Genomic DNA, 14729 nt, shown 5'->3' with positions numbered 1-14729 from the left:
GTGTCCCCCCCGTGTGTGTGCGCATTCTCCCTCCAGTGTCCCCCCCGTGTGTGTGCGCATTCTCCCTCCAGTGTCCCCCCCGTGTGTGTGCGCGTTCTCCCTCCAGTGTCCCCCCCGTGTGTGTGCGCGTTCTCCCTCCAGTGTGTGCGCGTTCTCCCTCCAGTGTCCCCCCCCCCGTGTGTGCGCGCTCTCCCTCCAGTGTCCCCCCTGTGTGTGTTCTCCCTCCAGTGTCCCCCCCCCCTGTGTGTGTGCGTTCTCCCTCCAGTGTTCTCCCCAGTGTGTGTGTGTGTGTGTGTGTGTGCACATTCTCCCTCCAGTGTCCCCCCCCAGTGTCCAGTGTGTGTGTGTGTGTGTGTGTACGTTCTCCCTCCAGTGTCCGTGTGTGTGTGTGTGTGTGTGTGTGTGTGTGTGTACGTTCTCCCTCCAGTGTCCCCGTGTGTGTGTGTGCGTGCGTTCTCCCTCCAGTGTCCCCGTGTGTGTGCGTGCGTTCTCCCTCCGCTGTCCCCGTGTGTGTGTGTGTGTGTGTGCACGCGCGCTCTCCCTCCGGTGTCCGTGTGTGTGTGTGCGCGTTCTCCCTCGGGTGTCCCCGTGTGTGTGTGCGTTCTCCCTCTAGTGTCCCCGTGTGTGTGTGCGTTCTCCCTCTAGTGTCCCCGTGTGTGTGCGTTCTCCCTCTAGTGTCCCCGTGTGTGTGTGCGTTCTCCCTCTAGTGTCCCCGTGTGTGTGTGCGTTCTCCCTCTAGTGTCCCCCTGTGTGTGTGCGTTCTCCCTCTAGTGTCCCCCTGTGTGTGTGCGTTCTCCCTCTAGTGTCCCCCTGTGTGTGTGCGCGTTCTCCCTCTAGTGTCCCCCTGTGTGTGTGCGTTCTCCCTCTAGTGTCCCCCTGTGTGTGTGCGTTCTCCCTCTAGTGTCCCCCTGTGTGTGTGCGTTCTCCCTCTAGTGTCCCCCTGTGTGTGTGCGTTCTCCCTCTAGTGTCCCCCTGTGTGTGTGCGTTCTCCCTCTAGTGTCCCCGTGTGTGTGTGCGTTCTCCCTCTAGTGTCCCCCTGTGTGTGTGCGTTCTCCCTCTAGTGTCCCCCTGTGTGTGTGCGTTCTCCCTCTAGTGTCCCCCTGTGTGTGTGCGTTCTCTCTCCAGTGTCTCCCTGTACAGGTTTGGCTTGAGTGTGGAGACCAAGGGGGCCCCATGATCTTCTATTGCCCGGTGGACCCATGAGTTGTCAGTCCGCCCCTGAGGGGAAGTGTTGTGTGCCGAGTGGCTTCCTGTTCATCCACAAACTGAAGCATAGTAAACAGTTTACCATAGCTCCCAAATATCCCCGATTTCGAGGGACTGTCCCCGATTTGGAGCATTGCCCCCCCCCCCCCCCGTCCCGCTTTCCTCCTCATTTTGGTCTGATCTGCATAGTTGTATATAAAATTCCCATTTTTTTAAAGATTTAAAGAGTGTTTCCCAGTGCTAAACCTTTCATCCAATCTCTAAATTGCTGCATTTGTACATTTTAAATAACCAATATAAAGGAATAGTGGTGGTAGAAAAAAAAAAGTCCTTGTGGATTTGATGAACTTTTTTTTTATTTTATTTTTTTATTAAATTCTGCTTTAACCACTTCCCACCCAAGGACATCATATGACGTTCTGGACTTGATGGGTACAGCTACAGGCACCAGATATCCTTGTTTTCAGCCGGCGATTCTGTGCGCCATAAGAACAATCATAGCGGCAGTTCCGACACACACACCCCCCCCCCCCCGCCCCATCATCCGGTGCCTCTCCGGGCTCGGGGACCTGGAGAAAGAAATTGTCCGCCGCCAGATGACGAGCATAGAGATTTCGGGTGACCACCTGGTCACTGGTCATATCCATGACCGACAGAGGCCCGGGCACGACGTTATTACGTCACGTCCGGGCTCGGTTGTAAACAAGCCGCGATCGCGGCTGGTGAGCATGAGATCGTGGATTTTTTTCCGATCTCATGCTTTCCAGCCTGGCGGAGAGATATGTGGTGTCTTATTGACCCCGCATCTCTCCAGAGAGGACCTGTCACCAACGATTCCTATTACAAGGAATGTTTACATTCCTTGTAATAGGAATAAAAGTGATCACAAAAAAAGAAAAAAAAATTTTTTTTTTTTAAAACGCCCCTGTCCCAGTAGCTCACACTCAGAAGCGAACACGCACGTATGTAAAAGCCATTCAAACCACACGTGAGGTATCGCCGCGTGCGTTAGAGCGTGTGCAACAATTCTAAATTTTAAAGTGTCGCCTATGGAGATTTTTAAGTACTGAAGTTTGTTGCCATTCCACGAGTGTGCGCAATTTTAAAGCGTGACATGTTGGGCATCTATTTACTCGGCATAACATCATCTTTCACATATACAAAAATTGGGCAAACTTTCAGGATTTAAAAAAATAATAAAAGAGTAAACTGTTTCCCCCCCCCCCAAAAAAACACGCTGGAAAAAAATTGTTGCGCAAATACCGTGTGAGATAAAAAGTTGCAATGACCGCCATTTTATTCCCTAGGGTGTCTGCTAAAACAAAATATATAATGTTTGGGGGTTCTGAGTAATTTTCTAGCAAAAAACAATAATATTTACATGTAGGAGAGGCATGGTATGGAAGTGGTTAAGGGGGTATGGGGGGGGGGGCGTCCTATGCCTACATACGTTTGTTAGTAGGTGTCCCCAATTCCCATCTCAAAATGTTGGGAGGTATGAGTTTACTGTGCTTTAGTTAGGCCCCTTTCACACTGGGGCACTTTGGGGGCGCTACAGCGCTAAAAATAGCACCTATAAAGCGCCCTGAAAGGGCCGCTGCTGTATCTCCATGCATTCACACTGGAGCGGCGTGCTTGGAGGACAGGAAAGAAACTCCTGCAAGCCGCATCTTTGGAGCGGTGTATACACCGCTCCTGCCCATTGTAATAAATGGGGCAGCGCGGCGATACCTCCGGCAAATCGGTGCTTTGCTGCCGGCTTTAACCCTTTTTCGGCCGCTAGCGGGAGTTAAAACCGCCTCGTTGCCGGCCAAATAGCGCCGGTAAAGCGTTGCTAAAAATAGCACCGTTTTACCGCCGATGCTGCTCCCACCCCAGTGTGAAAGGGGCCTTATAAATGGACACAGGAGCGATCAGTACCGTTCATTCAGAAAAGTAAGTGGGGCGGGGGGTTGGTAAATTACATTTACCAGCCCCTTCACCCGTTCCCTCATTTCGAACCCCCCCCGGGCAATTAGTGTGTGTCCAGGCACACCGGGCACACGCCTACGGGCAGCCCAAACTCAACCCCTGGCAGGTCAAGCTGAATAAAACAGAAGGCCCAGTATGTGGAAGACTTTTCTTTTTGGAGTTCACACACATCATTGTAGGTTACTCCATCTTCCACCTGCTGCTCTCTCTCCAATTCCAAGCATTTAGCCCTGGGGAAGGGGACCCGGATTCCCCAAAAAGCGTCAGTAAACATTCTCTGTTGTCGTCTTATCCAATTTCATCACCTCTTTGGAAACGGAGATTACACCTTTTGATAGAGTGGAATGCTGGTGATCTTGTATTGCAGAGAACATGTCTGTCTCCCTCATTGAGGACTCGTCTTTCCAGCATAAGAGAAGAAGACGGAGACGCCTCCAATTGAGAACAAGTTAGGAATGTAGATTTTAATTACGGAAGAGTAAATAAAAATAAAAAAAAAGACAAGATGCTTCACAGTACAGAAAATACATCCTTTAATTTAAATATCAAGATCACTAGTTAAAAATCCCTTATATACATAGGAGGAGGAGAGATAGACAGTACATTGTAACAGTGTGCAAACCCTGAGACTGTTCAAAAACTCTTGCCGAGTCCTTTTTACCCACCAGGTGGGTGAGATTTGCTTGGGTGGGGGAAGCCTATGAGCTCCATCAATCTGAGGGGGGGAACCTGAGATTCTAGCAGCAAAGGGAACTTAAAGGAAACCCGTCATGAAAGATACAAGGACTTCCACTGCTGACCTTCTAAACATCGGTCATTCTGATCCTTTGGCTTCACTACCATCCAAGTCAATGACCTGAGAGTTAGAACATCCACATGCTCAGCGACTTAAAAAAAATAATAAAGCCAGAGACAGCCAGGGAAGAAGTAGTTTCAGAAGGACGTCGGTAATAGCAGGCCAGGTATTTCTCGATTAACCGGTTTAATCTAAAATGGTCTTCAGTTTCGGGAGGAGATCTGCTGGAGGCCATTACAAGAGGTCCGCACCCTCACCGCTACATTTTCCAATGGCTTTACATTACAGCGAGTTCTTATGGAGAAGTGAGACTCCTTTGCTTTGTAAATGGTCACAGAGTGGAGGTAAAGACATTGGCGGCCTGTCCCTGAAAGCTCTAAAGTGCCATAATGGTCCACCCATAACGGACATGATTGAATAACTGGTCGCTCATAGATTATTTCCCAAGCTTTGGGTTATTGCTCATTGTAATGAAGACCGCCATGGTGTCCACAGAAAAAAAATAAAACATTTCCCCAATTTTGTTAATCTAGATATAAGAATAACTGGGAGGTGGTGGTTTGCCATGGTTGAGGGCAGGTCTGCGGCAAACTCTTGCAGTTGAGTACAGCGTGCCACACACACACACACACGTGGAAATCTGATCATTTGAGCTCAAATTCGATTAGGTTTTTTCCATCACTTTCTCTAAGGTAGGTTTGATTGGGTTCCAGTTTGGACAGATTGCTATTCTGATGGTCAAATTCTTTAATCCCTTGCCGTTGGCTCCAACTGCCCTCTTCATGTGGGATGCCTTTCCTGGTCTTTGTGCTGGATGCCTCTCCTGGGCCTTCCCCATGATGTGATTGGCCATCATAGGTGATCATTCTGTTGGCTCTCGATTGTAAACAGTGACATTACTGGGGGAGGGGCACTATTGAGGGTGTTCCCAGCACAAAACAGCAATTCTGGAAGTGCGCATATAAGTGATGGCACAGAATATGGCCCACCACCGTCCCCCCCCATCCTATAAGTATTCAGCAATCGTTAGAGCCCAACTCCACGGGTGACATGATCGGACGCTGGTCCTGCCAGCTACTGATTGTTACCGGGAACCAAGCGCTGTCTTTTTGCTCGCTCAACACAAACATCGGTTGCCCAGGGATGCATATGTGCGTTAAAGCCCACCCTTTTCCCACCATACATATGTCTTCCATGGGCGGCGACAGGTTAAAGTCAAACTCCAGCTTTGCCATGACTTACAAATAGTTTGTATGGGCCAAGCTATGGTCCTGATGTCAGTGCTGTATAAAAAAAAAAAAAAAAAAAAAAAAAAAAAAAAAAAACTGTATACAGCATCAGCTACAGTATACAGCACTGTATTCTGCTGCTGGTAACAGAATCAAGTCGGGCTGAGTGCTGCAAGCTTTGTATTTTTTTTTCAATAAATACATGGCTTCTTCTGATTGGCCAACAGAACGGGGACAAGGGGTGGGCAGAAGGAAAAGCTGCCCTAGGTGCGTGTGTATTGTAGGGATGGGCGCACCGCAAGTTCCTTCTACTCTAAGGCAGACAGGAGTAGTGACAGCGGCATCACTCCTGTCAGCCCAGCGTTGGAAGCGGCAAGCAGAGGAGGAGAGAGCCAGGAGGAGGCGCAGGCTGTGCTCTCTTTCCTTCCTGCTCATAGGCTCGCACGTAAAAGGGGTAGGCCACAATTTGGCATCTTTGCCCTGGGCACCAGATGATCTTGTCCGGCACTGTTGGGCTGAAGTGGTGATCGCGAGGTCATACACCTGCCGCTCCACCGCAGCCAGAGGAATCCTTGTATTTATTTATAAAAACTGCAAAACTTGCAGCGCTCAGCCCTACTTGAATTTCTTCTGGGAGCAGATGGGAAGTCCCCATACCTTTGCCAGATCACAGCACTATATGCCGTAGCTGATACTACATACAGTTCATACAGAGCTGACAGCGGTAAAAGGAAATCATTAGTTTCGGCCAGCTTGGCACGACTGAACACATTTAAGGTGATAGCAAAGCTGGCCCAAACAAACTATTATAATTGATAGCAAAGCCAGAGTTGCTGCCTGTATGACACAAGTGTGGCGGCAAAAGGGTGGGCTTTTAAAAACGCACACACGCTGTACAAATGCGTTACTAGGTGGCCAATGTTTCTGTGCCGAGGGGACACAAAGACAGCGCTCGGTTCCCACCAACAATCAGTAGCCGACAGGACCAGCTTATGATCATGTGACCACTAGACAGCCAATCACAGCAGTCACATGACCGCCGATCCTTCCCACCCTCATGCATACAGACCCTATTAAGGGGCAGGAAGGGGTTAATGGTCGTTTTCATTCCAACTTTTTTTTTTTTTTTTTGATCTACGATTGTATTAATGATCAATATCTGGCTGAAATGATCAGATCAGTTGGAATAAATCTATAAACATACGCAGAGAATGGAAGAGTGCGTACGTCGGATCCAAAGGTCATCTATTACCCCCCCCTCCCGCCCCTCCCCCCACACATTCCAACAACCTAAAGATTAGGTCCCATCTAGACTACTGCATGAAAACGCCAGAGCATCCCAAAAAATTTAAGTAACCTAAATGTGTGCTTCCTTAGTGCACTGAGGTGCCATTGAGAATGAATCGCACCACAACGTATGTTATTGCAATGTAATATTCTAAATTGGCCATAACCAACCGCTATAATGCCCATTTGTTGCTCATGCATAGGGAGCCAATCAGAGGCTCTGGCTTCACAAAGATCCCGCCCCTGCCAGAAACTGGTGCAAGTATGCCGCCAAGCCAGGACATTTTTAGGATTTCGGGAAGGTGAGAACGGAAAATTGTGACTTTGTTTTCCGGGTTGGTCTTCAGACATCGGACACACTGAAAACTCTTCCTACAAAAAGTCAATTAAAAAAACAAACAAAAAAAAAAAAACGGAAGGCTGGAAGTCCACATAGACACACACACTCTTCTAGCAGCTTCATAAAAAACCAGACCACCTCGCTGTAAACGCAGGACACTGCCCTCTGCTGGAGGGGGTTTAGAAATGTTCCTGGATGTATTCCACCATCCGCCGCTGTCAGGAGGAGGGTGGTGTCAGACTGCCGCAATCACTCCTGAAAAAAGGCCGGCCTGTCTTATGGAGAAGGCAATGGCGGTCTGGGCTAACTCCCAGAATCCCCTTCACCCTTCGTCGTGTTCATGAGGTCGAAGCTCTTCTGGAGAAGCAAGAGGGAATTCTTTAGCTGGAAAAGAAAAACATAGAAGTTAATGAATTTACCAGAAACTACAACTATTCTAAAGTTCTAATTTCTTGGCCTGACATCTGGACCAACGGTGGTCAACGTTCTTGATATGAGGGCCTTAAGTGTGGGCCCCCGACATCAGCAAAGGGCTACACATAAAATTCAGTGAATGTTAATAATCAGAGAGTGCAGGCGCGGCACGAGGGGGACGGTCAGAGAGTGCAGGCGCGGCACGAGGGGGACGGTCAGAGAGTGCAGGCGCGGCACGAGGGGGACGGTCAGAGAGTGCAGGCGCGGCACGAGGGGGACGGTCAGAGAGTGCAGGCGCGGCACGAGGGGGACGGTCAGAGAGTGCAGGCGCGGCACGAGGGGGACGGTCAGAGAGTGCAGGCGCGGCACGAGGGGGACGGTCAGAGAGTGCAGGCGCGGCACGAGGGGGACGGTCAGAGAGTGCAGGCGCGGCACGAGGGGGACGGTCAGAGAGTGCAGGCGCGGCACGAGGGGGACGGTCAGAGAGTGCAGGCGCGGCACGAGGGGGACGGTCAGAGACGCGATAGGATTAGTATTTCTGTCCATCCAGTCACAAGATTAGCACAGCTCTTAACACAGCTCTGCCGCACAGCCCTGGAGACCTGATTTTTCTCTGTTGCAGTTAACCAACACTTACAGATCTTGTTCCCTCCTCCCCTGCCTGTGACTGGACAGTGAAAGGAGAATTAGACTGAAATCCTCCTGTGTCAGTCATTCTGCTCTCTCCTCCTAACATCATGCTGGTTGTTAAAACATGAGCGCTGCAGAACATCTGCCTCCTTTTGCTGCTTCTTCTCACAAATCTAAGCTTTGCTGTAGAGACTGCAAGAGGCTGATGTTAAATCTTGGATTGCGAGTAAAGTGGTTTACGAGAGCTTCGCAATACGAGCCGTTTCTTTTTAAAATCCTGACTCGGTTTGAGAGCGTTGTCTCGCAAGACTAAGGATGAGCTCAGGCGTGTTCGCATGGTCCACGTGCAGAGCCCGCCAGGAAGTCAGTGCTGCACTAATCACAGGAAGTGAGACATTGCCTGATCTCTGCAGCCGCAGCCGACTTTCTGGCGGGCTCTGCATGTGGGCTGTGCGAACACGCCCAAGCTCCTCCCTACACAAGACTAGCAGGATTCAAACCTCTGGGGTGTGCAGTACCGCATTTGGCCAGAGGTGTGGGGGCGCCGGTGATGCTCAGAAACACCCAGGCACTCAGAAACACTTGTTTCCCGAGTGGTCTCTGAGCGTCTCCGAGCATTCCCAAGTGTCTCTGAGCTATTCCAAGTGTCTCCGGTGCCCTCCACCTCTGGCCACATCCAGTACTGCATAGACAAGCAGTAGCTGTGGAACAATTTCTCCGAGTTTCCATCGATTCCTATGGAGAAACTCGCTTTGCTATACAACTGCTTTGGATTAAAAGCATTCTTCTGGAATGGATTATGCTTGTAATCCAAGAGACTACTGTATTTACACCACTTGCATGAAAATATCCAATTACCGATGTATTCTATATACAGAGCTGCATTATTGTCTGTATTTAATATCCGAATTAGGTTCAGCCCTTAGTGGAACTGCTCTTTATGTTCTTGCACCCCACCCCAGAATGGAGGAGCTCCGGAGTATATTCTATACCTGTTCAAGTGTTCTAATGGAGTCCTGTAGGATGCCCTTCAGTCCGGGTCCAAGATGGTTTTTCGGAGACTCGTCTACAGTGCTGGAGTCTAACCTGGAAATATCCAGAGGATCCATTGAACAGTCTAATACAAAACGGGTTAAAAAGGGCAAAAATCCTAAAATACACCAAGTCTATACGGAGCCGAGGTCTGTATTGCTGCAGCACTGCTACCCTGGGTTCAGTTCCTTTAAGGCACCTAAATGGGGTCTTCTCCCCTTTCCTCCCAAAACCCCAAAAATGATTGAGGAGTTATCCGACAAGTAACTAGTCTGACTGCTTGTACAGATGAAATGCTGGACATACGTCTTCCAGATCCCACCAAGATCCCAGAGGACAGTCCCACTAGGACACGGAAAGCTCCTCTAGTGTAGAGACTGACGTGACTGGCTCAGTGTAGTACAGAACCGTGGTATAGGTCAGGGCTATATAGACTTATAATAGTGTGTGACTGTGGGGGGGCATTAGAGTGTAAGCTCTTCTGGTGCAGAGGCTGATGTGACTGGCTCAGTGTAGTACAGCACTGTGGTATAGAGCTATATAGACTTCTAATAGTGTGTGACTGTGGGGGGGCATTAGAGTGTAAGCTTTCCTGGTGCAGAGGCTGACGTGACTGGCTCAGTGTTCTCTGTACGGCACTGCGCTATATGTCAGAGCTATATAAATGTATAATAATAATAAGCGACTGTGGGGAGGCATTAGAGTGTAAGCTCCTCTGGTGCAGAGACTGATGTGACAGACTCAGTGTTCTCTGAACAGCGCCGCAGTATATGTCAGAGGTATATAAAATAATAATAATGTGTGCGTCTGTGGTGGGCACATTAGATTGTAAGCTCCTCTGGTATGGAGACTGATGTGACTGGCTCAGTGTTCTCTGTACAGCACTGTAGTATAGGTGAGAGCTATATAAAAGTATTATTATAATAATAATAATAATAATGTGTGCGACTGTGGCGGGCACATTAGAGTGTAAGCTCCCTTTAGCAAGTGCATTTCGGCATTTTTGTCATGGATGGCACAGGACCTTGTCCTGGCACTGGTCAGAAACATTAGAGTGTAAGCTCCTCTGGTAAAGAGACTGATGTGACTGGCTCAGTGTTCTCTGTACAACACTGCGGTATATGTCAGAGCTATATAACTGTATAATAATGTGTGACTGTGGGGGGACATTAAAGTGTAAGCTCCTCTGGTACAAAGACTAGAGTGACTGGCTCAGTGTTCCTTGTACAGCACTGCGGTATACGTCAGAGATATAGATCGATATAAAGAAGAAGAATATTGTATATAACTGTGCAGCCAGTACGTTGTCCTGGCACTGGGTGGGGGACATTAGAGTGTAAGCTCCTCTGGTGTAGAGGCTGATGTGACTGGCTCAGTGTTCTTTGTAAAGCACTGCAGTATATGTCAGAGCTATATAAACTTATAATAGTGTGCGACTGTGGGGGGGGGGGGGGGGACATTAAAGTGCAAGCTCCTCTGGTGCAGAGGCTGATGTGACTGGTGTCCTATCATATAAGGTCCCCCATCCATGCGCAGTACACAGCAACACAGATTCCGAAAATTGCCGAGGATGAATGGCGCCTGCGCCGTGAGTCCAGGTTCTATCCCCACCATCCAAGTGGACATAGAGTAGGAATATAAAAGAGCCGAGCGCAGCGAGGCGGAGCCCGAAGCGTGGCGAGGGGCCCTCTAATATTCACAACCCTATGTCTGCTTGGATGGTGGGGCTACCACCTCCACTCACGGCGCAGGCGCCGTTCAGCTTCGGAGATTTTCCGAAGCTTCGTCTGCTCCGTACTGCGCATGCGCAGTACGGGGCGATCACTATATGATGGCAGGACACTATCTGCCAGAACACCGGCTCAGTGTTCTCTGTACAGCAGTATGGTATATGTCAGAGGTATATAAATGTAGAATGATGATAATAGTATGTGACGGGGGGGGGGGGGGGGGTACAGAAACTGATGTGACTGGCTCAGTGATTTCTGTACAGCACTGCAGTATATGTCAGAGCTATATAAATGTATTATAATAATAATAATCATAGTGTGTGACTGTGGGGGGTGGCATTAGAATATAAGCTCCTCCGGTGCAGAGACTGATGTGACTGGCCCATTGTTCTCTGTACAGCACTGCGGTATATGTCAGAGCTATATAATTAAAAAAAAAAAAAAAAATGAATATTGTATATAACTATGCAGCCAGTACCTTGTCCCGGCACTGGGTGGGGGGTTTAGAGTGTAAGCTCCTCTGGCGCAGAGACTGATGTGACTGGCTCAGTGTTCTCTGTACAGCACTGCGGTATATGTCAGAGCTATATAAATGTCTAATAATATTAACAACAACAGTGTGACTGTGGTGGGACATTAGAGTGTAAGCTCCTCTGGATCAGAGATTGTGTGGCTCAGAGTTCTCTGTATAACACTGCGATATATGGGAACACACAAGGCGATCATAAAACTCGTCCTACCTGGAGTATTTGTCATGCTGGATGTGAACATGGTAGAAGTTCTGTGCGGCATTTTCGATCTTTGACAGCTTGAAGAACAGCGTAATGTTGAGCATGACAAGCAAGACCAAGCTGGGGGGGGGTAAGAGACAGCAGAATTACATTATATTACAGTACACACAAATAATAGGGCCGTAGTACAATACTATCAGGTAAGTGTTTCTCCTCTCCCCTAGACAAGCATGGCCCTGCTGCAAGGGATAAGATTACATGTTCCCGGAGTCATGACTGGGTCTTTTTAAAGTGTAAAGCTGTGACCTCTCAAACAGTATTATTGGATGTCGATCTAGCATGCCTCAAGTGCGGTTTTGCATGCCTCAGTGATTTGGGGGTAAAGCAAAAGGCTTGATATCTTCTATGCAGGCCTCTTCCCATCCACCCACCATCCGTACACAGCCCGGGTCCACGGCCATAAAATTAGCTCCCCGATAACAGATGTGATCTGCAGTCCAATCATGCCGGGTCTTTCTATAAGCAACTTGGACACTGAAGGTCATTAATACACAGCAGCTGCTCAGCCAATCACTGCAGAAGTCTGTGTACAAATCAGTGTGGGGCATACATGTGCTCCTTTCCATAGTACTAACATTCAGGAAGCAGCGGTGGTCAACTTTCTTGATTTAGGGGGCCGGGCCAGGCATCATTTTCAGAGACTGCAAATAAGCAACAGACTACAGGCATGCTCCATGAATTGCTGAAGAACAAGGATAAGCACGGGGTTGGGTCCTGTTTGGTCCTTGACATCACTGACTAAATATGGCCATATTTGGTCAATGGCATTGTCCAAAATATGGTCATGTGGCCATATTAGGTCAATGAAGTCACTTCCCGTTTGCCATCCCCCCCCGCCCCCAATTAAAGTTCCTCTGCCAGCTCTGAAAATGAAAAGAGAAGCTGATAGATCGCCATACAGAAGTGCTCTTTGGGATAAGCTTCCAGAGCTTAGGACAGGAAATTGAAATGACTATGGCCTGAATATTTACTATTCCCTGGCCAAACAAATGGGGAGGTGTGTTCAGAAGGTGGTTGGGGAGGTAGTAAATAGCCTGAAGCCATGGAGATTTTTTTCTTTCTGTAAGGGATGGATCTGTGAGCTTCGGGGGGTGGGGGGGGGGGGGGGGGTGCCTGCCCCTGAAGCTTCCCGGGACTGAATACTGGACCTCTCCATCAACTGATTTAAAGAAAGCATTTGGGACTTTGAATGAGACTATTGACATTGTGGAGGTGGATTGGTAAAATGACATTTAATAACATGAGAAGATGTAAAAAAAAAAAAAAAAAAAAAAAAAAAAAAATGCATATCAATAATACAAAACAAGTAAAAAAAAAAACAAAACAAACTATATATCTATACATACATATTACACACATACTTTTTACCCGTTTTGTATTATTGATATGCATTCTTTACATCTTTTTGTATTAAATATGTCCTTTTACCAATCCACCTCCACAACGTCAATAGTCTCATTCAAAGTCCCAAATTCCTTTTTACTTGAACCAGGGATGGAGGCACACTACATATGAGCTCCCAAATTCCCCCCTTTATTCTCTTTCAATTGATTTGACTAACAATCCTTGAGTTACCTCATGGTCCCCAGCTGTGGGTCTAACTATTTTGGAGGCATTTCATGGTCTTTGAGAAAATAGACTGTTCTGTAAACTAATTCATGGCTCCCAGCTGTGAGGGCTAGACTGAGGGAGTTCACTCATAGCCATCTTTTAGGTGGATAATTTAGCATTTTAGAATTATATAATCTTATTCTATATGACCTCTGGAACAGCTTATAGACAACAGGGGGCCCTTTGACTCCACAATTAACTGAAGAATTTATGCCCACTTATCACAGAACATCTTCAGTAGATACTCACAAAACACTCATGACAATGATAATGTTATTTCTTCGGATACCGTCTTTTCTTTTGCCTGCAATCACAAAATAAATTAAAATGAATAAATACACAAACAAAACTGTATGAACTCAATAGACAAACTGCACAACAAACTCAAAATCAATCCACAAAAACTCAATCCACACCCTTCATGACCACAGTACCCATTAGCCCTTGTACACACCGTCTGACATTCCGACGGAAAATGTCCGATCGGGCCGCGTGGTCGGATAATCCAACCGTGTGTGGGCTTCATCAGACTTTTTCCGTCGAAATGTCAGACCAACAAAGTTGGATATAAAAATTTTCCGACAACATGATCCGATCGGACTTTGGCCGATCGTTTGTAGAGAATCCCGATCGGACAAAGTGCCACGCATGCTCAGATCAAATTCCTAGACCAAAGCTACTAGCCTGAATGTAGTCCAGTCGCAACTAAATAACGTCATCATGTTAGGAACAATTGGATTTTCCGACAACTTTGTCCGACCGTGTGTATGCAGCACCAGTTTCGGACAAAATCCGACGGATTTTGTTGTCGGAATGTCCGACCGTGTTTCCAAGCCTTACACACAAACTCAATCCACACCCTTCATGCTTCCAGTGCCCAACAAATTCAATCCACACCCTTCATGACCACAGTATACACACACACACACACACACACACAATCAACACCCTTCATGACCACAGTACCCAACACACACTCAATCCACACCCTTCATCCCTCCAGTACCCAACAAACTCAATCCACACCCTTCATGACCACAGTATACACACACACACACACACACACACACACACACCCTTCATGACCACAGTACCCAACCAACTCAATCCACACCCTTCATGGTCACCGTACCCATTACACACAAACTCAATCCAAATCCTTCATGATCACAGTATCCAACACAAATACACACAACCCCAATCCACACCCTTCGTGATCACAGTACCCAACAAACTCAATCCACACCATTCATGACCACAGTACTCAACACAAACACACAAACTCAATTCACACTCTTCATAACTCTAGTACCCAATGCACACACACACACACACACACACACACACTCTCTCTCAATCTTCACCTTCATGACCACAGTACCCAAAAAAACTCAATCTACACCCTTCATGACCCTGGCGTTTTACAAACTCAAACAATAAATTGATACAAACCCTTCAGGACCCTAATGCCAAACCTTGAAAGCAAATAACTGTATATACATGGAAAGTTACGATCTGATTAGAAGTGAACGTTTGGTAGTTAACAGATTCATGGGACACCATTGGCTGTCATTGCCTGAACATGGCTGCCCCCAGGAGATAAATACCAGCAGTTACCAGGATCCTGATCTTACAAGTAGAACCTGTCCTTGTGGAAACAAAGGTCATATGCATTCCCTGGTTGAATGCTCT

At 47.6% G+C, this 14729-nt stretch overlaps 1 protein-coding gene across 3 annotated transcripts in view; it reads right to left on the bottom strand.

Moving 5' to 3' along the window:
• Positions 1 to 3693: 3693 nt before the first annotated feature.
• Positions 3694 to 14729, bottom strand: part of GRAMD1C (GRAM domain containing 1C) — a 233444-nt gene continuing 222408 nt past the window's right edge. For all 3 annotated transcript variants that reach the window (XM_077479690.1, XM_077479691.1, XM_077479692.1), the window contains 4 exons: positions 13287 to 13341; positions 11376 to 11486; positions 8866 to 8959; positions 3694 to 7213 (listed from right to left, as the gene is read on the bottom strand). In XM_077479690.1, the coding sequence (XP_077335816.1) occupies positions 7133 to 7213; positions 8866 to 8959; positions 11376 to 11486; positions 13287 to 13341 (341 nt within the window). In that variant the 3' untranslated portion in view covers positions 3694 to 7132. The remainder of the gene's footprint in view (positions 7214 to 8865; positions 8960 to 11375; positions 11487 to 13286; positions 13342 to 14729) is intronic.

This window comes from Lithobates pipiens, unplaced genomic scaffold (genome assembly GCF_037356315.1).
Source record: "Lithobates pipiens isolate NorthernLeopardFrog02 unplaced genomic scaffold, aLitPip1_a1.2 Scaffold_16, whole genome shotgun sequence".
NCBI lineage: Eukaryota > Metazoa > Chordata > Amphibia > Anura > Ranidae > Lithobates > Lithobates pipiens.
Note: the sequence above shows the minus strand (reverse complement) of the source record. Positions and strands in the feature narration are given on the sequence as shown.